Source organism: Centroberyx affinis, unplaced genomic scaffold, assembly GCF_046629955.1.
Source record: "Centroberyx affinis isolate AG114_WGS23_722 - 3 ecotype Tasmania unplaced genomic scaffold, CSIRO-AGI_Caff_v1 ptg000387l_1, whole genome shotgun sequence".
Classification (NCBI taxonomy): Eukaryota; Metazoa; Chordata; class Actinopteri; order Beryciformes; family Berycidae; genus Centroberyx; species Centroberyx affinis.
The window spans coordinates 62,055-87,863 of NW_027279055.1; the positions used below are offsets into that span (position 1 = coordinate 62,055).

Sequence of the window (25,809 nt, forward strand, 5' to 3'; positions counted from 1 at the left end):
AATGCAACCCTTTGTGATATTTCAAAGTACTCTGCTGTATAATTTTTATGTTATTGTCAGGTGAATACCATTTTACAACTCTAAGCAGATTATATGTGTTGTTTGTATGAATGAAATAAAAGCAGAAGAGCTAGGAGCTAAGAGCTTATCCATATGTGCTGCGTATGTCTATATCATAGCCTGAGGACATGTGGCAGTGAAGCAGCTGACCATGGGTGACTGGAACCTGCTGGGCAGCATCCTAGAAGAGGTCCACATTCACTCCACCATCGTGGGCAAGATATGGCTGACCATACTCTTCATCTTCCGCATGCTGGTCCTGGGAGCGGCCGCCGAGGACGTATGGGAGGACGAACAGGCTGAGTTCGTCTGCAACACTGACCAGCCGGGCTGCAAGGCAGTGTGTTACGACCGTGCCTTCCCGATCTCCCTCATCCGCTTCTGGGTCCTGCAGGTCATCTTTGTATCTGCGCCCTCGCTGGTCTACATGGGCCATGCCCTCTACCGCATCCAAGCCCTGGAGAAGGACCGCCACAGGAGACGGGCCCAGCTGAGGGAGGAGCTGGGTGAGGCCGAGGTGGCGATGAACGAACACAAGCGCATGGAGAGGGAGCTGAGGAGGCTGGACGAGCAGAAGAGGGTGAAGAAGGCTCCCCTGAGAGGCTCTCTACTGAGAACCTACATCATCCATATCCTTACGCGCTCAGTGGTGGAGGTGTGCTTCATCCTGGGCCAGTATATCCTCTATGGTGTCCGACTGGAGCCGCTCTATAAATGTGAGAGGCTGCCTTGCCCCAACAGTGTAGACTGTTACATCTCCAGGCCCACAGAGAAGACCATCTTCATGGTCTTCATGATTGTCATTGCTGGTGTGTCACTTTTCCTCAACATTCTGGAAATATCCCACCTGGGCGTCAGGAAAATCAAACAGACGCTATACGGGGAAAAGTATACAGATGATGACAGTTTGATTTATAAGCCAAAGAGGAAGCCATCCTTACAGCACCTTTGTGTAATGAGCAATGTGTCACCTCACAATGGGCCTTTAACTCAAACCATCTTCAAGGTGATTCCAGAGGCAGACATGAAGCCTCCTCTTTACAACGCTGGGCTCAAAGCAAACCAGGAGGTACCAAGGCACAACAGCCTGGCTCATCTCAATCAGACCAACTGCACCTACCCGCAGCCTCGGATGCCCCCACAGCCATCCAGGACCGATCAGAACTGTGCCATCCAAGTCCCCCAAACCCATGACGATCCAGTGATCCACACAGCCATGGCGGACCACCACCATCCAGCCTGGGCTGCTGCCCTGCCCAATGTAGAGGGAGGTCCAACGAGCCAGGCTCATCATGAGGACGTCCATCAGGGAGAACACCCTCAACCCAGCCATATGGAAACTCTGGTGTCCAGTAGGACCTTGAGGTCCAGTATTGTCAGGGACCTGGAAGAGGATGAGCGAAGGGACTCGTTGGGGAGTGACGTCCTGCTCTCCAACCCCAGGAAGACCAGCTTCATGGTCAGGCCGCCGTCCGAGAGCATGTCCACCATCAGCGGCTCCACAAGCCCATCCATACATACCTCAGAGGAGTCCGATGAGCTGGGTTCACTGCAGGGAGACATGCCGATGATGCCACCTCCTGGAGGCCGAAGAATGTCAATGGCAAGTAAAGAGCAAAGATGGCTGCTTTCATTTATCAGATTTCCGTTTCAAACTTTTTGTGAACCTCAATCATAAACATTTAATGTTTGAGGTCATGGGAAAGTTATAAGGAAAGGCATATTCTTGACAATTTGAAGCAGCCTCCTATCTGGGCTTCATCTGCCCATTGTTATGTGAGCAACATAGTCTTACATTTAGTTTTATATATATATTCAACCTCAAGCAACAAGTATGCTATTGTATTGTCAAAGAGGACATTACTATAAAGAACAAAGAGCTAATTAAGTTTTGAAGCCCAGCCACTGGTAGAGTTATGTAGTTGTGGCAAGTCTACTGAGCCAAATAACAAATGACATAGATGTGGCAATAACATAGCACGATGTTTTGGTAGAGGCCAAACCATGCCGCAATGTAGAGAATTGAAGAGAAAAAAAATCTGTATAGCATCAATTCAAACAGGACTTCATAAACATGCTGCAGAGAGAAAGTGTGAAAATAAAAACCAGAAAGAGAGAAAGAAAGCAGAAGAGATGAAGGGTGAGAAGGAACAAGAGAGAGGGAGGGAGAAAGCCAATCTGGACAAAGCCCAACAGGGATGAGTTGGCAGCTTTAACAGTGGCCTGTCCATTCAATGTTCTCAGTGAAAATAATTAGAAGAAATCAAATTGCTGATGAAGTTGTTTCAGATTAACACCCCGTAATTCTGACATGAGGCCAAGCAAATAAATAGCAATTTGAAAACCACATGAGGGAAACAATGAATAAGAAGCTATTCCTAAGAAGCAATTTGCTATAATTCCTTCAGAAAACAGACAGCGCTTGCAAAAACAGCTGGAAACATCATAAAATTGAATTTACAAATTGATATTGCCAGTAAAAAGCAACGGCATCAGATAGATATTAGAATCTCTAAATTATCTTCAATCATAAGGCATTAAATTAGTAAATGCATGTCAATGGAAACTATGTGAAATGGTATTATCAAAGTTAAAACACTTTGATTTTGTGTATTTATTTTATATATATATATATATATATATATATAAATAATATAAATGATGTGTAAACATTGACAATTTTTTAACAATGAACAGAAAACGAAAACAGAAAATTACACAATAATTAACAATAAAATAGATCATTTTAAAGGTTCTATATTTAATATGTAATTATAGATTTTACTAGATATTGACTAATGGTTCATAAAAACTATTATTATAATGTTACCTCATCAAAGCACATGGATAAACCCATGATAACATGCATAAAATCATAATGCTGCTGTTACAGAAAAGCTGTGTGACTGCAATTTTGTTTTTTATTTTTATTCCTTGAGTTACATGTATTATTGTCCAAGAGCAGCAATAATCTAAGATGAAATTTTTTTCTGTCTTTCTCAGAGTATGTTCCTGGATATATCTTCTATCATGAAAAAGTGAAGAGAAGAGGCTAACTTCGTGGCCAGGAGCTCTGATTCCGGGTCTGAAACAGAGGAGAACCTGTATCAGTGATCCAACCACCAACATTGATCTGCTGGCCAAGTCACATGGGGCAGCCAAACATTCAGCCATCATGAGACAGACTCAGTGCCAAACACCAATACGTTTTGGATTCCAAGCACCTTAAAACGCCCATGACGTTTAAAAAAAAAAACAAAGGGACTATTGTGATTTTATGTGGGTACTGGTGGAGAAAAAGGATTGTATCATTTTGTGGACAGTTTTCCATGTGTAGGCTGAATGTGGAAGATTGTGCAGAACCAAGACCATGGATTATGGAGTGAAATCCTCAGAGGATTTGTATGCTTCTGTAACATGGACTTTTGTAACTTTAAAAATATAAAACTTTTTCTAAGCCAAAGACTTGTATAGTAACTGTGTATTTGTAGTAATTTATATACAAAGTAATTTAATGAAATTATATTCATTTATATTATATTCAAATTAAATGCTTCTTAACAAAACAGCAAATATTTTGTCAACAGACATTTAATCAAAACCCCCACTCACCAGAGAATTGTCTCATGCTTTTTGTTTTATTTCTGAACAGAAATTGCCTAGACAAAATGCTGTTGTTTTCTTTCAAAACTTTTGCATATCAAATAAACAAAACACGACATGTTGCACAATATTTACAAAAAAAAAAAAAAAAATACAGGTAATTTGAACTTTCAAAGATAAAAAGGAAATTAAAAATGCTGAATCTGCATATAACAGTCATGTTGCAGGTACTCAAAAAAGGACACGTAAAAAATGGCTCACCAAAATCTACAAATACAATGATATAACCACTGTAAAAAGTTAGAAACAACACCACGTGAACTGTCTACATGTCTATCATACAGTCCTTACCCAAAAGAAGAGGTATGCTGAATTGTCCAGGTAGATAAGTGTTAAGAGTCCGCTCTGTTCAACTGAGGTCTGACAAAACCTCTGCAATCACCACTTGGGATTCAGCCAAAGCTGCACTGGATTTTGCCTACTGTATACCAGGAGTGGCCCGCAACCACTCATACTGTAAACGGAGGTTGTAATTCAATAACTGAAAGTACTTCCTTCAGTTCTCCACCATTTCGTTACTAAATGAAGGCATTTGATTCCAAAATGCTATACATCCATTCTGGAAAACAACTGTCTTCCCTGATATTAATTTCTCATTATTTTAACAATAGAGGAACCTGTTTCACATAGATTAATGCTGTATTCCAGAGATGTCGGAAAGTTGGGAATTTTGACTTCCTAATGCAAGTCAGATATCCTAGTAAAAAACTTGATTTTCTCAATTACAATGTTGTTGAGATACAGTTATGTAACGTCACATCAACATGACGGTATACATTGTAAACCAGTGGTTATCAACCATGTACCATTGACGGCCAAGAGTCTGCAGGTTTTCATTCCAACCAAACACTACAACAGCTGATTTCACTGATTAACACACCTTCAACCAGAGAGGAGGAACTATTCAGTGAAATCAGCTGCTGTAGTGTTTGGTTGGAACAAAACCGACAACCACGCTGCACAGTTTTTCTTTAACGTGTTTATAATCCTCAAAATACAATCAAGTTAAATTTTCAGCAGTGCATGAGTAGAAATCTATCAAAACACCTGTGAGGTAAATGGTCAAACATAAATTTGAAATGTAAAGTTGCACTTACAGTTGCTTTCTATGCTAACTAGCTAGTTAATGTTAAATATCACTGACTTCACATGGGGAACAGTATTTATATTGGGTAAAGAAAATGTGGCGGGTGTTTGTTTTTACCTTGGTTTTTTTTAGGTTGTAATTACAACCAACTAGTGAATTTCCAACTTTCCAACATCTCTGGATGGCAGCCTTAATTTCAACTGGCAGCAGGTATGTCAGTTCCAATTAGTATGAAGAGAAAAACGAGGGAACCTGAACATTACCAAACATCAAAAGCCAAATAGAGGCAGAAAATCCTTTTATGGTATATAATAATCCATGTTCTGCTCCACAAAAAAGTGCAAAAGTGCAAAAAGTGCTAACACCAACAGACCAATGTTCCGATATTTCGACATCCTCATCATTGTCTTGAAACTTTTTGCACTTTTTTGTGGAGCAGAGCATGGAATAACAAATGCCACGAAAGGATTTTCTGCCTCTTTTTCATGTTTACTAGTGTGCAGGTTCACTCTTTTTTTTCTCTAGCTCAATATTTAAGAACTACAACTGATTACATCATCTCAAATATTACCTTTTTGCAAGAAACTGTCTTTATTATATTATATTCCATGGTGACCAGATGGCATTTTTCAAAAAGTGATATCTCAGAAACAGAAACATGTTTCTATCAGTTTCACTATTTCTCAGGAAAGGACGCTTTGTGAATAGTGAAAAATTGAGACTGAACTGAAGCTATGCTGTTGTCTCTCCCTCTACAAAATGATGTTTGACTTCAGACGGACACAGCACACTGTCAGAAGGGGCCGCCTCCATGTTTTGTGGCATTGCTGACAAGCCTTGCGATGCTTTTGATGCTGCAGTGTAGTTTTGATTGAATAAAATCCTCCGTTCCCTTACTGGATAGTTTTGGCCTCTGAAACCTCTAAGGCAAGAATTGTAGCTGCACTTGTCAGATGCTTATATTTGTCACAAATTAACCTACACTTTAAATTTATGTAAAAAAAAAAAAAAATGAACTTTTATCAGCTTGTCTATTCGACTTAATTCTCAGATCTTCGCAACTTTACAAAACAAAAAAGAACACACAAATTTGTAAACATACTCACACCCTTTAAGTTTAAATCTTCACATAACTTATCCTTAGTAAGTACATTTGTGACTCAAAAAATATCAAAGACCTAATCTTTCATCAAATTGTCAATAATAATAATAATATATAAAAAAGAAATTAAAATACAACCATTAACAAACACAGAATCGATGCTAGGAAAGGGTAGTGGCCTACATTTTACATCTATGCACCTTCCCCTAAACCCCACCCCAACCCCCAACAACAGAGCCAAAATAAATAAATTAACATGTTCACATTAATGAATTAAAGTCTATGAAAATCAGCTGATCAGTGTTCTTCAGTGTACTCTGAGCACTCAGTACATTCGTCGGAGATTTGTCATTGGCATACACTATACTGTGGTGAGAATCGGGGGTTAGGATCAGTTCACTTTCAGTTCCATCAAATGAATGGATTTTCCTCAAAATTCTAACTACTTCTAACAAACTGCCACAAAAGCAAGCGGAAAGAAATTATGTCCATTGTGGTTTAATTTTACATTTTGAACTTACTGTGCTGAAAGTGACTTCCCCGTAACACTGGGTGAGATGAGAGACAAAGAAGCCAAAAACACTGCCAGGATTAAAATGCCATAAAAAATGCCCCACTAGTGCATCAAAGTGGCGGGTAGCAACACAGCAGACGGCAACACTCACCCCTGCCACGTGCTTCACCATCGACGTTTCAACAGCAGATGAATTTGGCATCTCCCTCAATCAATAATGCACCAATGTGTTTGTTTGGAGCTTTGAACTTCTGATCATACCCCATTAGCTATACTGTATTGCAAGTGGAAATGGAAAATTTCATTGTTTGTTTTCACAAATTTACATATGTAAGACGTTGTCATGTTTAGGTGTCTTACACCTACATACCGAATACTTTTAATAGGGTTTTTTGGCTTATGTACAATACAACAACAGTGGAGCAAAATACGTAGTTAAGTACGAACACTAAATTCTTACTACATAAAAGACAATAAATAATTGGATCCCCAAAAAAAAGAGCACTTATGATTTAAGTTATTGTTTAAGTAGTTTTTTGACACCATGTCTTGGGACCTCAGTGATTGGCGTGGGACTTGATTTTAAGTGCCAATGTCAATGCGTTTGCTTATATTCAATGCCATAGCTCACCTCTTGGAGGTGTTGGGCAGTGCTGCGACTTTTAAAATCCTAATCCTTCTCTAATTACGCAATATTCATCCCTGTATCCCTCCTTCTCTTAGCACAGATGTGAAAAAGGCAGAAGAAGAATGTGTAGAAACGACCGTCTGAGCACAGGAAAAAGTGAAAGTGAAGTTTGACAAAGGAAACTTTGCATAATGAGAGTTCATTTGACCATTTCTTCTAATGTACAATTTTACAAATACACACCTTTGGTAACATTTTACTTTAAAGTCCTGTGCCACTCAACAATTACTAGGTCACTTGAAATGTCAATTACCTCATATGACAAAAGGGAAGCTATTTGATAATGTATAGTGTTGTATGTTCAATGTTTTAACCAAACCAAAAGTGGCAGTTGGTGGAAATGTGATTCCAAAGGTCAAATAAACGTTATCTTCCATGGATCAAAGGGATTTCCGAAGTAATTGAAAAGGTACGACAGGACTGTAAAGTAAAGTGCATGTACATGTTAACAGGGACATTACTGAACATTCTGAGGAATTCCTGAGTTGAACCTCCCATGATGCACCAAAGAGGGAGGGAAGCAGAGAAGAAGAGAAAGACAGAGAAAGAGAGAGAGAGAAAGGGAAAGAGAGAGAAAGCTGCCACCAGTCCAAAAATACCTGTTGAACAGTATTGCTGATAAGACAACTCTAGTGTCATCCATTACAAAAAAACACAACTACAAATTTACTTTAAATATCAAGGTAGAGACAAGTATGAGTGTGTCTTAGACAAAACAACTTTTTTTTTTTTTAACCACCAGCCTCTAACTACAGTCATTTCTTTTCTGTTCATCTGTTGTGCATTTCTCAGTCATTTCCTGACAGAAATCCACCGTTACAGTGGGGCTACATACATCCACACTGGATCCGCGCACTGGGGGACACTCGGGGTTCTCCTGCCCCAGACCGGACACCTGTACCCCGGGTTGCCTGTCTTCCTGCCCCCTCTGACCGGATCCCACGTCAGAGGGACACGGGGCCTCGCCTCGCAGTGAGATGGGCGACCCCCGCCGGGCCGAGCCCTCTTCAGAAGAAGGTGACGGCGGGTTGGAGGTGAGGTCGATGCTGGCGGAGACGGGACCCGGCTGGCCGCCCTGCACCTCCCTGCACACCTCCTGGGAGAGGAAGGACAGGTTCTGCCACAGCTCGCCCATACAGACCTTCAGCTGGTTGCGCTCGCTCAGCAGCTTCTCCTTCTCGCACACCTAAGTCCATATGACAGAGAATATCATCGGGTTAACTTCTGGTCAGTGCTGAAACCCTTGTACAGGCATTTGTCTTGTCAAGACTTGATTGCTGGAGCATCCTGTTTTCTGGTCTACCACACTCGTACAAAGCACTTCAACTAAAACTAGAAAACTGAATCACATTACACCCATCCTGACCTCCCTTCATTGGCTCCCATTTCAAGCCAGATCTGACTTCAAAGTGCCTCTGCTAACATATAAATTGTTACATTCTGTTATCCGACATCCTCCCTAATTTTCCCCCTTCGTGCCCTCCGATCGCAGGACGCTGGTTACCTTACTGTCCCAAGAATAAAGCAGAAATCGGCAGGCAGCAGAGCGTTTTCTTACCGAGCTCCCTATCACTGGAACCAACTTCCTCTTGCGATTAATGAAGTTAATTCTTGGGTGTGCTGGTGGCTCAGTGGTCTACATCGCAAGTGAAATCTGGCCCACAAACTTTTATCATAAATCCCCATCTCCTCCCCCTCTTTCCTGTCTATCTCCACTTTCAGCTATCCAATAAAAATTCCAAAAGAGAAAGCCAATTCTTTGAAAACCTTTTCTTGGGAGTTTTCCTCGTTTTCAACATGCTATTTTGTGTCTTTGCTTTGTGTTGTCTTTCGTTGCATGTATTTTGTTGCACCATTTTGTTTTGTGATTGATTGTTGATTAGTTAAATCTAGGTAGGCTCGTTCTCAGTAAAGTCCTCTGAGACAGGCTTATCATGAAGGGCTATAGAAATAAACTTGACTTGACTTATGAACAATAAAATAACTAGCCAATGTTCATCGACTCTTCTACTAAAATTCTTCTGCTGCACTTTGGCTACAGTAATGACACCAGGCAACAGGCAAATATATAAATTTGGAGTTACTATACTGATAATGATAGGTCCAAATCTTTCCAACATTATCCTTTAAAATGAGGGCCAAGCCTCTAAAGTAGGGATGAGGGAAGTCCCAAATGGTCTCCACTTTCCCTTGCTACCTCCTCTCCGCCAAGTGAAAAAGCTTTGGGATGCACCCAGGATGGAAAGTTTCAGCTACTGTTCCACTAAACTATTTAAGCCATTTAGAATGTGGTTTGGTCGTTTGTGCCTCCTGGGAGATTTGCACTACAGTGTCAAGAGTTTACAGAGAATAGTGGCATAACCAAAAACCATCCAGTCAGCCAAAATGCCTAAAATTCAGGCTGTACTGGAGGCATCAAAGGATCCTACCTGCTGCTTGCTAGGTGTACCTTGTTTGATTGATTGTTGGCTCAATTCAGCAATGTTAGAAGTAAAAGTGAATGGTCTGATAAGGTACTGTGACACAGTAATCTGTCTCGTCTTTAGCCCTAGTCAACACAGTGATCTAATAACAGGTGTGATGGTGTCCAGTTTTACTTGTCCCAGTCAGAGCTCAAGCTGAAGCATTTCGAATGAGCTGCAGGACCTCCAATATGGCCACCAGAGGGTGTGTTATGTCACCTGAAATGCCTCTTAGCCTGCCACACGCTCCAAATTTTCAGACCTGTTCCATTACTTTCATATCTTCTCATATATCTTATATCTTGTCTCTTTAGAAAACCTGCAGACTCTTAGGTCAATGGCATACTGTTGAGAACCACTGGTTTAAAGCTATGAGTGTGTGTGTGTGTGTGTGTGTGTGGTTGCCGATGTGACTGTACCAGTTTGCGGATCTCACACTCCAGGTTCTGGATGCAGTCCAGCTTCCTTTTGCGGCAGCGCTGGGCGGCGATGCGGTTCTTGCTGCGGCGGCGGATGTCGTGGATGAACTCCAGCTGCTCCGAGGTCAGCTTGTGCATCTTGATGAGGATCTGGAAGTCGTTGCGCGGCAGGTTGGTGATCTGGTCCACGGGAAAGGGCAGCTTGACCTGGGGGACCACAGGATTTGACTTCATTTTATGGAATTTGGCATTCATTTTATTGTACTATTGGTCAACAAAACAAATCCCTGTACATTTAGTGTATTTAGAGAATAGTTATTGTAATTTTGACTCTATTCAGTGTTAAGTGGGGTTAATCAATGAACAAACAATATTCAATAATGTTAATATCGTTCAACAATAATCACTGTCTGTTGGAGGGCAATGTTGTAGAACATCCACTAGGTGTCACTACAAAGCTGCCTATCAAATCCAGCAGCTTTGACACAAAGAGAAAACAGGAAGATCTCTCTTTGTTTCACATACAGCAGTAAGGCTGAGAGTCAAGTCGTTTAATATGCTGATTTTGTGTTAAAAGTGTTCAATTAATGTCTCAACTATTTAAGTAAATAGACTTATTTATCTACATATTCAATATTTATTTATTCATCTACTTTTTTTTGTATGTTTATCTTTATCCATTTGGATTTATTTGTTTGATTATTTGTTTATGCATTTATTTATGGATATATTTGTTGTTTGATTATTTGTTTATGCATTTATTTATGGATATATTTGTTGTTTGATTATTTGTTTATGCATTTATTTATGGATATATTTATTTGTTTCTTTGCTTATTTATGTATGTATTTATTCATTCATTCTTGCATTCATTCAATCATTTGTTTGTTTGAAACCCACCTAAAACAGCCAACAGCCATAGTTTTTTTTATTTATTATTTTTATTTCTCCCAAAGCAAGTATTACTCGTTCAGTCCATCAAAGCTTATTCATTATATGTGAATCATATGTGTCTACTCATTTCTATAAGCTCTATTTTCTGTTCCACCGGTAGAAGAGATCATTGCTGTGCTATATATCAGGCACGGCATGCTGTTATCTTCATACCAGCAGTGTTCAGTGCGGTGCAGCCAGTGTGCAAGGATGAGATCATTCACTTCTCTGACCGACAACAGAGGAAAGGGAAAGGAGAGGTGGTGACGGGGGTGGGGGTGGGCGTCTGTTTAGGTCCTGTCTCTCTCTTTCTCTCCTCTGTACACATCTATATATAGCTCCATGACTCCCACCAGTCACATAATAAGGTTGGAATGACAGAGTGAGCCTTGGACAGTAATAAATCCGCCTCCCAATCTCTCTCTCTCTCTCTCTAGTGTTCTGGTTTCCATTTTTAACGCTGTAGGTCCTCTGAGAAGCTCATTCCTGTAGTCTGTGGTAGAGCAGCAGGCCGTGACAGTGTCGGGGAAGCTACTTTGAAAGTCTAGTTTTACAAGCTACCAGCTACATCACATAGGAAGAAGTTGAACTACAGCAAAGCTACCCTCGAGGGAATTAGTTTTGTTAACTTCAGTGACTTAGAAAAAGTAGTTCAAACTGATCATATCTACATCTGCAAAGTCATATTCTACAAAATCACAAGACTGTATAATGTTAACAAAAATTGTATATAATTTGAAATAAAGTGCAAGGAATATTGACTGTGTTTCTAATGGCCACACTCTGACAGCTGCCTGCCAGAAACAAAGTCCAAACAAAATAACCCTATCTGGCTTCATCACAATGTTAACTTTCTGTTGGTATACTGTATAACATTGGTATTTATATAATTTATTTTTCACTGAAAAAAGTATAAGGAATGGTGATTTTTCAGTGGGATGTACACTTAAAGAAACAAAGAAATAAAGGTCTCTACATTGGACTTGTATAGTTTTGATAAAGTGACTAAAAAAAACGAATTTAAAAAATAAATGATAGCATGAAAAAATGCGGGTGGCAGTGTCTCAGTGGCTGCAGGTTTGATTCCTAATCCTTTCTGTGTGGAGTTTGCGTGTTCAGAATCAGAATCAGTTTTCACAAGGAATTCGACTTGGTGTCACATTAAACATAAAATGCCACAAAATTCTAAAAGTAGTAGTATATTAAAAAAAAAATGTAAAATACAGATTAGGGAATAGATCTCACTGCATTCTCCTGGATTTCCTCTAACAGTCAGGTGGATTGGAATTGTCAATAGGTATGAATGTGAGTGTCTGTCTATCTGTGTTATGTGCTATGTGCTATGATGGACTGGAGACCTTTTCCAGTGTGTTTCTCTGCCTTCCACCCAATGCATGCTGGGATATAAAGGGGTATAAAGGTTTTCTAGCCAAAAATACTTGGTAGTTGTAATAGTTAACTATTCTTCAAAATGACAAACAAGTAAACTGCTAAAAACACTAAAGGAGACCAAGCTACTGCAAAATGTAGTTTAACTACTAGTGGGGGGGTTGGCCTGGTGGACTGGCCTGATTGGAAGGGCCAGAACTGGGGTGGGGGGGGGGGGCAGCAGATGGTAGAGGGGATGTGGACAGGACACCTTCCACCTGGCTACAGGGCACCCTAGGGTGCGTGTGTCCGCTCTACGGGTGAGACAACTGGGTCAAGGCAAAGAACTGGGACAGACCACACGCACACACACACACACACACACACACACACACACACACACACACACACACACATGTAATATACAATGTGGGTAGGTACACATACACACACTTACTGTATGCGCACGTTTATTGTACAATGTAGGCTACAAAGCTCTTTTTATCTCCATGCGCTGATGTGTCTAAGAGCCTGTAGTAGGACTTTTATTAGGTCCTTGCTGAACTGCCATTTCTCTTATAGGTCGGCTGATGCTCCTGCCGCTAGCATTAGAAGATTTTTCCATGTCACATTTCTCTACAATTCAAATTGCTTTTGAAAGCGTTTAGCTAGCTAGCATAAGATTCATTTCAAGTTCTCTGGTTTCCTGATAAGATAAGTCGTGTCATTTTACAACATCAGAGGTTTTGTATTATTGTTGGATGTCTTTGTTTAAAGTGTGCTTAATCCTTAGTTGAGGGTGTAACTTAACGTTAGCCTAGTAGGCCTCGCTAGCAGTGATGTTAGTTATTGAGTTGTTGTAGTGAACTATTAGTGCCAATTCTATTTGATTTTTCATTATTACATTTTCAGGTAGCTTTTCAAAACTTGGGATGTTGTGACTTGTTTTGTGCGCTTTCTTGTGTTCAGCTTGGTTACCATCAAACTGTAGCTGGTTGCCATTCCTGTCTGTCTTGGCTTTGTACTAATCTAGACCGTTTGTTAGCCAAGACAAACACTGCCTAACAAGCACTAAGCTAGTTTTCACTGGCATTTTCTCAAGTCTCACCTGGGCCCCAAAGTTGGTCATGGAAACAAACAACACAATGGAGAAACTGGTATCATCAACACCTTAAGATATTGAACTAATTATTTATGAAGCTTTGTCATGTTCTCAAAGCCATAGCAAGTCCCTGCAATGTGGAAAAAACCTGTAGTCTGTTTGTTTGGCTAAATGTTATCAGCTGAGTGTATACAAAAACATGCAAAAACATTTTGGGTCATGAGAAGAATTCTTAAGAAAGTTTTTTTTAAAACCTTCAGACTGTAGCATACACCAACACCGATAAAAACAGCAGATGGAACATTTGGAAAAGTGGTGTACCGGCACAACAAAAACGCCTTTTAGTGGGACAAGAGTGCCTGTCAAAAAATAGTGAAATATGCATTAAGATTCCCACTTCGTAGGAAGACTACTTACAAGAATGGATAGCAACCACAGTCTTCTTTTATAACATGATCAGATTGAATATAATTGTGTACTCATGCAGTGTAAGTGGATGTATGTATACAAAATGTACATCTAAAAATAAGAAAACACCCCTTTACTATGGAAATCATAAAAGAAATTGACTGGTTTTGTTATTCTGACACTCTTAAATTGGGTTTCCGTTACATGACTGTATGTGTGTTAATAATAGCAGAACACCTTACAATGCGTTCACCTCCGCAACACATTCCATCACTTACTCATCCACACTGACTCACATACAGGCCAGAAACAACACTGACTCAAATCCAATACAGCTAATATCCCATGTGTATTTGTGTGTCTGTGTGTGTATATGAGCTCCAGTATAGAACTCATCTCACATCTCGTCAGATATGGAATGTGCTTAGGCATCACCATGGCAACCATGTAGCTCTCTTATCTCCACTATGTGTGTGTGTGTGTGTGTGTGCGTCATTTCTCCAAGGAGATAAAACTGTCTAAGAATAGTCCCAGCTTTAAATCATACATAGAATGTTACTGATTCATTCTGTTCACAATCTGTAAATTAGCAACCTAATAAAACGTACATGCAGTTTACAAGTTTGGTATATATGATTTATATGTGGCCACTTATAGCTTAGAGATGGTTGGTATTCTCAGTGAAACTTGGTTAGAACAACAACACTACAAAAAACAAAACTCCTATTGACAGTGCCATGTACCCAAACTATATCCTACAAACTGAACAACATTTGCTTTGGATGGACTGTACCATGTCCTAAATTAATAAAGGGAACATCATCATGAATCCCTGCCTAACAGTCTATCATGTATAAATTGATTCACAATAAAGTGGGTAGGAGGCTACCAATTAAAGCCAAGCCTATTTGAGTATTTCAGTTGGTGAGGGTATCAAAACTTTTCCATTCATAAGCGGCAAGGAGAAAGAAAAGGGTAAGATGGAATGACAAAATTATTCTTAAAAAGGTATAAAAAGCATTCATACATAGTATGTGTGGCCAGGTATGAACTACACTTATAGGATATTATACAATGGAAGCATGAGTATTTGAATTTTAAGCCCTTTTAACACCAGACCAGGGCGAACTCCATTTTCTAGGTGTTTTTTAACCCTAGGCTAACTGAGCTTTTAGCCATGGGCTATTTAAGGTTTTACATTAAAATATTATACAGAGCGCTAATCCTGATTTTGGCCCAGGGTTAGCTAGCCCAGGAATCAGTGTTAGCTAGCCCAGGTTTTGCTAGCCCAGCTGTAGAGCAGACTTTGTCTGATTAAGCTTCGTAGTGGCTCAGTTGGCTAAGGTGCATACCATGTAACTGTGACTTCCTGAGTTTGAATCTGGCCTTGGGACCTCTCTCCTAATCTTTCATGTCTCTCACCACTCTAATAATGGCAAAACGCCCCAAAAAGTACAAGCTTAGCCCTTAGTAACTATGTCTATCTGGAAAGTAGCTGAACTTGCCTTGGGCCAAATCTGATACTGGGACAAAAGATTGTCCTGGGCTAAGAAAGTATAGTATAATAAAGCACCATACTGACCTCAGGTCCAGCCATTCTGCTGACGCCACTCTCACTGTCTCCCTCTGAGAAGGAGCCTGATTCATCACTGGAGTTGGCACCGTTGGGACCGAACCCCCGCTCACACTTGATCTTGGTGCAATCCTGAGAGAAGACAGCCTCTCCACCGCTGGGGTTCCTCTGCTCCCCCATCCCGGCCAAGCAGCGGGCCAGTCCAGAGACGGAGCCCGAGCACGGGGATGAGGAGAAGTCAAACTGGGGCAGGCTGGAAGGAGAGCTGCCGCTGCCTCCATCCTCCAGGTATGAGAATGAGGAGCAGGAGCTGGAAGTCCTGGTTCGGGGCTCCGCAGAGGGAGGAGGGGACCGGGCTAATATCTTGATGGGGACAGGGCAGCTGGTGGTGGGTTGTGAACGGCCGGAGGAAGGAGGTTCCCCCTGCATCACAGTTGAGACAGAAGAGGAAAGGGGGGAGGGAGAAACATTCTGACCAGAGGGGAGAGAAAGCCCTTGAGGGGCCTCTGGCAAATCCTTTTCTAGGAATTTCCGATCCACATAGGAGTGGGCCAATGTTCCTTGTCGCTCGCCAGCTGCTGAAGAGAAGATGACACTGCGTCGGTCTAGCTCCACCTCCTGTTTTGAGATGCCATCGCAGGAAGTGGCTTTGGACACTGGCCCTTCCATGGGCCTGCCAACGCCGGTCAGCGTTGCTGGTAATGCATCTGCCATGCCGGTCTTGAGGTCCCCTTGGCAGTGGCCCTGAGATCCCCCCCTGTCCCTCTCTCTTTCTCGAACCAGTTCCCTGTAGTGGTTGAGGGACAGTCTGTTGGTGAGTAGCTGCTGGATGGTGGTGCTGGGCACACCGCTGAGATCCAGGCCACCTCTCTGGAGGTAGGAGCGCAGGCAGGAGGAAGGCGAGCCTCGGCTAGGGGAGTGCTCAGCTGCTACCGGGCCACCTTCCACCTCCAGCTCCATCTCCAAGACCTCCTCAGCACACAACTCTGGGTTGCAACCGTCCCTGTCATCCCCTTCCTCCTCAAACACAAAGGGCTCCTCTTTGATCCTGGAGGGGGTGAGAAGAGTTTGTTGAGCAGCACTGCTATCTGGGAGTCGTGAGCTCAGGGGGCTGACTGAGGTATGGTTGGCCAAAATTACATCATCATTGCCATGATGGTTTTCGCCATTGTGCTTGTTGTTGCAGGCCTGATACTGGTACTTCCTGTATTTGGGACATCGAGGAAGGTCAGCAGGAAGTGGTGGAGTGCTGGCTACATGATTGGTCTGCCGCCTGGTCTCCGCAGAAACATCCAGTGATATTGCCCTAGGCGTCTCAGACAACACCTCGTCGTCAGCCATGATGTCATCATCATATGCCACCTTGCCATTGCTGGCATGTTGGCTATCATTCTGTAGCTGGGCTTGGAGGAAACGGAAGCAGGAGTCCTCCAGGTTGTGAACACCCAGGAAGTCAGCACACAGGATGACTTCATGGATATTCTCCCGACTCAACACCAGCTTGGCTGTGTAGGCAAACTGGAGCAGAGGAGCGAAACCCTTAGCTGTCACCTGTGGAGGAGAAAACAATAAGTGTGAGTCAGATGGAAGGACGCATTTCTGATGCAAACGCTGTTTAAGTTGTGTTGGCCTAACTCTATCCATCCAGTTTCTTGCTGCATATCCAGGTCAGGGCCGTGGTGTCAAAACGGCAAGCAGAGTCGCCCAGACATCCTTTTACCTAGCAACTTCCTTCAATTTTTCCTAGGGGATCCCAACGCAATCTTGGGCATGCTGGGAGATATAGTCCCTCCAGGGTGTCATTGGTCTTCCCCGGGGTCTCCTCCCAGTTGGCCATGCCTGGTACATGTCCAAAGGGAGGTACCTTCTTACCAGGTGTATGAACCTACTCAACTGTCTCCTCTCAATTAGGAGGAGCAGCAGCCTGACTCCGAGGTCCCGGATACCCTAATTTTAACCGTTTGTATCCGCGATCTCTTTCATTTTGTCACTAACCAGTGTTTGTGGCCATAGGTGAGGGTAGGAATGAGGATGGACCAGTACACTGAAAGTTTTTCTTTGTGGCTCTCTCTTCACCACCATGATCCAATACAATGCTCCCGTTACTGTAATCACTGCACCTAACCAGCAGTCAATCTCACAATCTCTTTTACCCTCACTAGCGAATTAGAGACTGACATACAGTACCTGAACTCCACTTTTGGCAGTTGCCTACCCCAGGGACCCCAAAAAACTCTCTAATGAAACAAAATGCCCAAAAAATTATCTTTGAGAAAGCTCTAGAATCAAGGGAACAAAATAGTGTCAAACAGTTTATAAAGAGAGTAATCTATTTTTAAAGAGCAGAACTGTAAGAACCCTCCCGCCCCTCCATCACAGGAAGTTGCGTTTTGTCTCACATGTTGTATAAATTTAACTTACTGATGATGCGTTACATGACTTCTGGGTCCACAAAATTCCAACTGTTACCTCTCACCTGCCATTTCGCACTTCTAAACGTGCAAAATTCTGTAGTGCAGCTATAAATAATTGAAATGAAGACATTTTTTTTAACTCTTAAGTTCACCGAGCTCTTGATCCAGGGACTGATAGTGTGTGACAGCTAAACACGAGTCTTATGGTGAAGCAGAATTGTACAGAAAAGTGAGTTACCATGGGTCATGAAACCTTACTTTCTATGTTCAAGTCAAACTATCAATGGAAATCTCTGCGAATATACCTAAGTGTTTTCTAGCAATTCGATTCCAGATTGGGGCTTTAAACAAAAGAGGTGGTGAGATGGAAATGGATGACTGAAGCTGAATTTTATCCCTCTAGCAACAAATCTGCCATTTTCATAGTCAGTCATTTTGCCACCTTCATTCTCTCTCCTCTTTTTTTCATCTTATATCTCCATCTTCTCTGCTTGCCTGGATCCCTTTGCTCATTCCTATCTTCTATCCCACCCATCACCCCTCCTCTCCCCTGCTTTCTTCTTGTAGCTTACAGTCAGCATGGCTGGTATGTGTGTTCATATGTGTGTGTGTGTGTGTGTGTGGGATGGAAGGATGTTAGAGTGCTGAGTGGTGTGTGTGTGTCTGTGTGTGTGTGTGTGTTGCTGTGTGTATATGTTTGTATCGTGTGTGTGCATGTGTGTGTACATGTGTGTGTGAGTCTATTTTCAGCTAGCATCAGCAGCTGCCTCCTGTGCAGAAGCACATCTTTCTGGAGACGGAGAGAAGCCAGGCGAAGCTCCTCTATCACTTCCCACTCCTACCAACCTTACTAATGAGAACCAGCAGAGAGAGAGAGAGAGAGAGAGAGAGAGAGAGAGAGAGAGAGATGGCATAGAAGAGTGAGGAAGGATAAAGAATAAATGAGTACGGTTGGTCATTAAAAAACACCTCTAAACCCAGTCCAAAACATTCGGAATTGATGAGAAAATGGTAGAAGACCAATTTTTTTCAACAACAAAATACTTGAGCATGGGATAATTACGGAACGGAATCAATAATAATGTAGGCGAAATTTGAATAAAAGCACCAAAATTGCTATACATGTACAGTTAGATGCCCTAAACATTTTCAGAATTGTGACTATTGCAAAAATGATACAGATTTGCTTTCTGCTATTGACAGCAGATGTATTTTCTATCATATTTGCTGCACTGACCATGATAGGGTTGAAAACATTCATCTACACCTATGTTTTGATTGCCAAGGAGTACAATAGTACTAAGGAAAACATCATCATGTAATAATGTATTCAATGATATTGTGTAAAGAAATACAATGAAATTACAATTTTAAAAGAGCCAAGAACATTGGCATTTTCCCATATGGCAGATTATCATAATGAAATGGCAATGTTCTTTGTCCTAAAAATCCTGGAAATACCAAACTCTGCCAGTAGGAAGCACCACCAAACAATGGTAACTGGTTAGCAAGGGAGCCAGAACATGGGAGTAACAGAGAAGAGAAGAAACTGTGCCAACTACACCATAAAGCCCAGATGGAGCTACAGTAAATTAAGAGAGGGAGAGTGAAAGGGTGGGAGGGCGAGCGAAGGGGTGCGGGAAATAAAGCCATGCTTTAGAGTCATTAGGGGATGGAGCTTGATTTGTAAAGTGGTGGAGGCGTTGCAAGTGATTACTGCATAAGGTAGAGTCAAAGAGACATATTAATCAATATGACAGATCTGGGGCATTATATGGTAATGCCAGCCACTGGGATCAGGAGCCGTTGGCTGATCTGTTCCACTGGTGGATGGAAGTGGCAGAAACGAAAAGAAGGCAACAGCGTTAATATTCATGCCCAACGTGTTTTCAGGAATCCTGCAAACAGTTGATAAACAAGTCAATTTGTGACAACCCTGTTCTCTCCCTCCGTGCGCCCTTCTCCTCCCTTCTTTTTTTTTTTTTAACCTTGATTTATCCAGGCCAAGTCAAGTGAGTTCCATGCTCTTCTCCAGCATTGCCCTGCTTCACATTCATGCTGAGACACACGTTCACACTGGGACACTGCCCAGTAGAAGCGCTCTTCTACTATCTTCTACTGAGCAGCTCCACTGGAGCAGCTGGGCGTTAAGTGCCTTGTTCAAGGATACCTCGACAATAGCTGAGAAAGGAGAGAATGTTACTCATTCACTTTCTCCACCAACGATTTCCCAACTGGTCCAGGGATTTGAGTCAGTGTCCTTTCGGTCACAAGCCCTTGATGCTCTCTCTTTGTCACTAACTCACTCATTCAACATACAAACACACACACAGGCAAACCAGAGAAGAGGCTGTCCTTCAAACCGGGGTTTGGCTGAATCCCTACCAGCTCCAGGGCTGGTGATCTGTAGCTGACCCTGACTTCTGACCTCCCTGTGGAGGTGGGGAAGAGAAAGCTCCACTGGATGCTTTTTAAAGTATCTGACAAGCCAGCTCATGGATGTTGGCATCTTTGTAAATGCCCTGTTGCTGGAGCTCATTTTAATGCCACCAGACCATTTCAAACACTGAGATAACAATTCTCAGTTATCAATTATATATAGAGGCGCAATCGCACCTCATGTGTAAGATGAAATGTGTGAACCATCCAATTCATTTTGATGCCGAGTTTTGAACACAAACATCAGGGGGCAACATGACGACTTTCTCTCCCCATTGTTAATTTGTCCTATAAGTTCACCTCTCTGTGTTTGTGCGGTCTGTCTTTGTATGTATGTGTGTGTGTGTGTGTTGTGACCCCTTCACCTTGTCTGGCAGGCTGATGACTTGCTCCGGCTCGCCCGCCGACCCGCCGTGACCCAGCAGGGCCTGCAGGAAGTAGCGGCTGCTGGCGGCGAGCACGGCCCGGTGGGCGCGCACCTCCCGGCCCTCCACCAGCAGCGTCACGTCGCACAGGATGCCCCGCCGCCGCTGCTCCTCCAGGCTCAGCAGCACGTTGGCGCAGTGCACCTTGGACTCGTACACGTACACGGGCGCCGCCGCCGCCGCCGCCTCCTCGCCGGCCCGCTCCTCGCCTGCCGACATCCCTCTCCCTCTAGCACCCTGCAAGGAGGAAGGAAAGGAGAGACGGGACGCCGCGTCAGTGCGTCAGCTAGGGTTGGGAGACTAGCTTGCATGAGAAAAAACACAGGTATTCTTTTCATTGTTCAAGCATCTCCATGTGCTTGTGAGGCTAAGACACTGTAGGGTTTTCATTAGGTCCTTGTCATTACCTAAAAAAGAAAAGACCCATTCCCTGAATTTTCTTGTCATTACCTAAAAAAAAAAGACCTATTCCCTGAATTTTCTATGTACTACTTTTAACATTTTATGTTGTGCTATGTTTAATGTGACCCACCGAGTTGAATTCCTTCTATATGCAAACTTACTTGGCCAATAAAACCTAATTCTGATTCTGAACAAAGGTGCATGAACTAGAAAAAGGTAGAAAGGAAGACCAATTTCAGCTAATCTTAGAGGCCTGTTCTAAAAAAAAAAAAAAAAAAAATGTGTGTTTCTGGTCAGAAACATGAAAAGTGTCTTTGTTATACATTGCACAACTTTCACTCCAAAAACAAGTACCTATATGGTCTGTGGTTTGTAAGCATTGGGATAATTAACAAAGTAAAAAAATGGTAATGGTTAATTTCAAATGTGCAAGTGGGTCAATATACAAAGAATATGAAGTGGTCTTTCATTTTAAAAGTCCGTACCCTAATGGTATGAATGAGGATTTTAATGTGAATGATTGTCACAGGTTCTAATGCTTATGTTTTTTATTATTCCTGAAATGTATGGATTTTTTGTGTGTGACCTATATGTAGTAGTATTAAAGCCTCATTGTTGACCTTGGGCATGTGGCCTATTTTCTGACTGGTTACAAGGTTGTGGTAATATTTTAATGTTGTATTGTACATTAGTGCATGTGACTAGCCGCTGTCCCTAAGGTAAAAATGAATCCTTTGGAGACTGAAATCTGTTTTAAGTTTTCACCTGACCTGAATTTGGAAAAATACCTTGCCTCCTTACACAAGTTTATTTATTGTTTGCATTATGACAATTTCACTTCACCTCTTCTGTATGCATATTTATCTTCAACAGGTAGATAACAGATGATGCCTTTCTTAAATGCCTGTCCCCACACATGACATCATATCCTTTTTTTGTTGTGAATCGTTGGGCAAAATCAGATGTAACCGGGCCAAGCAGTGGCTGACCAATCAAACACTGAGGGGCGGGGCTACACATATAGCCCCGTCTCTAACCCAAGGGCTATCAGGTTAAAGTGGGGAATACAAAAAAGCAGCCAATTACAAGATTCTGAGATCAATTTCACATCACTTAAAATAGCTTCAAGGTTTCAATGGGACGTTCACAACTCAAAAACAGCCCATCTGGCTGCTCAGACCATTTCCATTTTCTCAGGACTGTGGTGGACTCATGGTCAGATCATGCTTGATCATGACATCTACCTGTCCAGTATTCACTAATTTCTATGTCAAGGACTGGCATAATGCATATCAGGCTCCTTAGAGCGCATTTGGTTCCTGTTTCCCAATTCCAGTTCTGAGGACCTATTGTACTGCTGGTTTTCTATCCTACCAGGTAGTTAACTGGACTCAACTGGCTTCCCAGGTCTAAATCAGTCCCTATTAGCTAGATGGCAATAATGAAAACAAGCAGTACTTTGGCTCCTGAGGACTGGAGTTGCACAAGACATAGGAGTCTCACAGATATATTGTGTTATTTACAGGATGTTCATGTGGAGAGTGCCAGACCATGCCCACAGAGACAGAAGCCCTCTGCTGCAGAGAGGTTACACCGGTCTGTATTATTCATATGAAGTCCATGCAAATAAATGGTTTTGTTCCACCAGTTGTCAACAACCTAGTGACAGATTTACCATGTTGTGTGGGTCCTGCTTTTTTGCATCAGGGCTTTAATTAATACATCCAGAAAAGGATTAGTCGTACAATCTGCATCCTATCTGCTTTACTAAACACGGTTGGTCTTCATGTCCCTTAATTCATTTCCCAGTATCCTTTTTCTTATTCTGCTCATTTATAGTTTCACAACATTCATTAGCTAGGTTCAGTCAGACATAAGCTGCTTTTAACAGCTTTGTTTCTTTAGTTTGGTTATTAAATTGTTCTCAAATTCAACTGCAGACAACAGTGAAAATATCTTAAATTTGGCTTTATGAAACCTGCACATACCCTGAGACTGTTTGTACATAGCTAATGGACATTTGAATGTAAAGCGATAGTGCTTATATATATATATATTTATGCAGGGAATCTAAAAAAGGCCCAGCGGCCCTCCACATTGATTTCAGGCAGCTCCATCCAGAGGCTTTTCATTGTGTTTCATTTCAGTGCTGTAGCACATAAAGCCCCGACACAGACAGCTGAGCATGCAGTCTGTCTGTCTCATCAGCCCTGGGCTCTGCTTGTGTGTGTTTGCGTGTGTGTGTGTGTGTGTGTGTGTGTGTGTGCGTGTGTGCGTGCGCGCTCACCAGGCGTACAGGGGGCTGATTTCTGCTGATTCATGGCTTTTTGAATAGGCAGAGCCCAGCGTTGGGGGGCTTGCTGCAGTAGTAAGCTGGCTTTTATCCCTCTAGCCCACGGGCCAATCATCTCCGCATTGTAAATCATCTCCTGCTTCCCCCCCCCCCCCCAGGAGCACTTAAGACCGAGACCCGACTCCAAACACTTCTTCACGGTGCTCGCAAATTATTCACCACCAGAATTTACCCACTATGTGAGTCTGTTCATGTTTTTTTGTGCTACTCCGGCTGTTACGAGTGAAAACAAAAGGAAGGGGCTGATAAAAGCACTAGCATTGCTCTTCAGAATTCAGTTGTGTCTAGTCATCTGCTGCAGTATACAGACTATTGACTGAGGTGAATTTACTATTTGCCCATTCACTTTCTACACTAAAAACGTAAAAGCTACAGCCTAAATGTCTGATTTTATGAAGTCACCTGTCTGTCTGTCTGTCTGCCTGTCTGCCTGTCTGTCTGTCTGTCTGTCTGTCAGCAAGATATCTCAAAAAGTACCAAACAGATTTGGATGAAATTAGATGGACAGATAGCTTTTGGCCCAAGCATCAGTTGATTTGATTTTGGTTATGATCTCAATCTGGAATTTTGGCCATTAGACGTTTTTTTTCTTCCCCATAACAATGATGCTGCATTTATGTGCTGGTGGGAAAATCCGATATCCAGGACTTCAAGACAGCACTGCATTCACATGCTATTTTCTAAAAAAAATCAAACCCGGGAGGCGTTTGCGCTCTACCGCGTGCCTTCTAGTTTATTTATTCATTCAAAGAGACACTGGATAAAAATCTGATCTGCCTCAACAATAGAAGTCTATACCAAAATATTTCACCAACCCCCAGTTCCAGTCTCCATGTATCAGGAAGAAAAACAATGACTAGTACTACTAGAGTAATTACATATACATGAGTAATTTCCATGTTAAAATGAAATGTTGGACAAGCTCAGGTTTGGTTACAACTAGGGCTGGGCAACATATCAATATTATATCGATATTGTGATATGAGACTAGATATCGTCTTAGATTTTGGATATCGTAATATCGTGATATGGCATAAGTGTCTTCTCCTGGTTTTAAAGTCTACCTTACAGTAAAGTGATGTACTTTTCTGAGCTTACCAGACTGTTCTAGCTGTTCTATTATTTGCCTTTACCCACTTAGTCATTATATCCACATTACTGATGATTATTTATCAAAAATCTCATTGTGTAAATATTTTGTGAAAGCACCAATAGTCATCCCTACAATATTGTCGCAATATCGATATCGAGGTATTTGCAAAAATATCGTAATATTTGATTTTGTCCATATCGCCCAGCCCTAGTTACAACCCAAAACCATAACTTGCATAAAGGAGAAATCCCTTCTCTTTGTGCTGAAATCTCCCATTCAGCTACTAACACATTATTTTTTCACTTCATCTATCCTTTATTTAATCAGGTAGTCTGACTGAGATCCAGATCTCTTTTTCAAGAGAGATCAGAGAACACAAAAAAAAAAAAAAACAACCAAAGAAAATACACTATCCAGTTCGGTCACATGTTTACGTTTCAAATCATTGAAGGGGGCAAGAAATTCTAACTTCAAAGTGCTTTGCAGTCTGTTTCATTTATAAGGTCTATAGTAGCAGAAACTGAACTAAACTAACCAGTCAGTTACTGGATTTAAAAGATAGAGATGTGAGGTACAGGGGTATGTTCATCTTCAGTATAGCAATGCCTAGACTATACCATTATATTCAAAAAAGCACAAAAACAAAAAAAACAAAAAATAAAATATTGAATTGGAAAGCAGCAGAAACACAATGCCACATCCCATCTTTGAATTAGCCAGGCTTTTGACAGCTGAAGCAATACCGCTCCGTGTTCTGCTCTTTTACCCCCCGACCGACGCTGGGTGAGTTTTTCAGACATAGTTGGGGGGCTTTGGTAAACAAGCCTGTTGCCAGTGGTTTCATCATCTTGTCTAGCTGTGTGCTTTAATGTGTGTGTAGGGGGGGTGGGGGGTGGCGGCATGTTTCACCAGCAGACTAGCCTGACAGGCAGCTTACTGACACATCCGTAATCTCCAAACTGTAAAAATTACCACTGGGGAAAGCAGAAGAGGGGGAAAAGAAGAAGTCCAACTAGCCTGGTTTTAGTTGATGCATGTAAACATCATAACTGGGTTAAAATAACTTATACTGATTAGGAGAAACCTGGTTAAGATGCCTGGTTTACTCCCATATTAAACTGGTTACTATGGTAGGAAACATCTGTGGTTTTCACTGTTAAACTCATACTCTCACAGCATTATGGGTACATTCTGCTGTTGATAAAAAAAAAACATGTCAGCTGTTGGGAACATCATGCCTTTCCCTTGTATCAGAAGTAAGCTACTACAGCTCAGTCAAAGAGGTTGTGGGGAATATTCTGTTA

At 41.9% G+C, this 25,809-nt stretch overlaps 2 protein-coding genes across 2 annotated transcripts; one reads left to right on the top strand and one right to left on the bottom strand.

The window, feature by feature from the left end:
- Window positions 1–211: 211 nt before the first annotated feature.
- LOC139641540 (gap junction alpha-10 protein-like) lies at window positions 212–3,102 on the top strand. Its single transcript, XM_071515972.1, has 2 exons — window positions 212–1,663; window positions 3,064–3,102. Exons 1-2 carry the CDS (start codon window positions 212–214, stop codon window positions 3,100–3,102), a joined length of 1,491 nt encoding a protein of 496 aa, XP_071372073.1.
- A 3,094-nt stretch (window positions 3,103–6,196) lies between these two features.
- LOC139641538 (transcription regulator protein BACH2-like) lies at window positions 6,197–20,876 on the bottom strand. Its single transcript, XM_071515971.1, has 5 exons — window positions 20,598–20,876; window positions 15,896–16,930; window positions 15,389–15,820; window positions 9,996–10,202; window positions 6,197–8,300 (listed from the first exon to the last, which is right to left on the bottom strand). The coding sequence occupies exons 1-5, from the start codon at window positions 20,874–20,876 to the stop codon at window positions 7,860–7,862; spliced, it is 2,394 nt and encodes a 797-aa protein (XP_071372072.1). The 3' UTR covers window positions 6,197–7,859.
- Window positions 20,877–25,809: the final 4,933 nt, after the last annotated feature.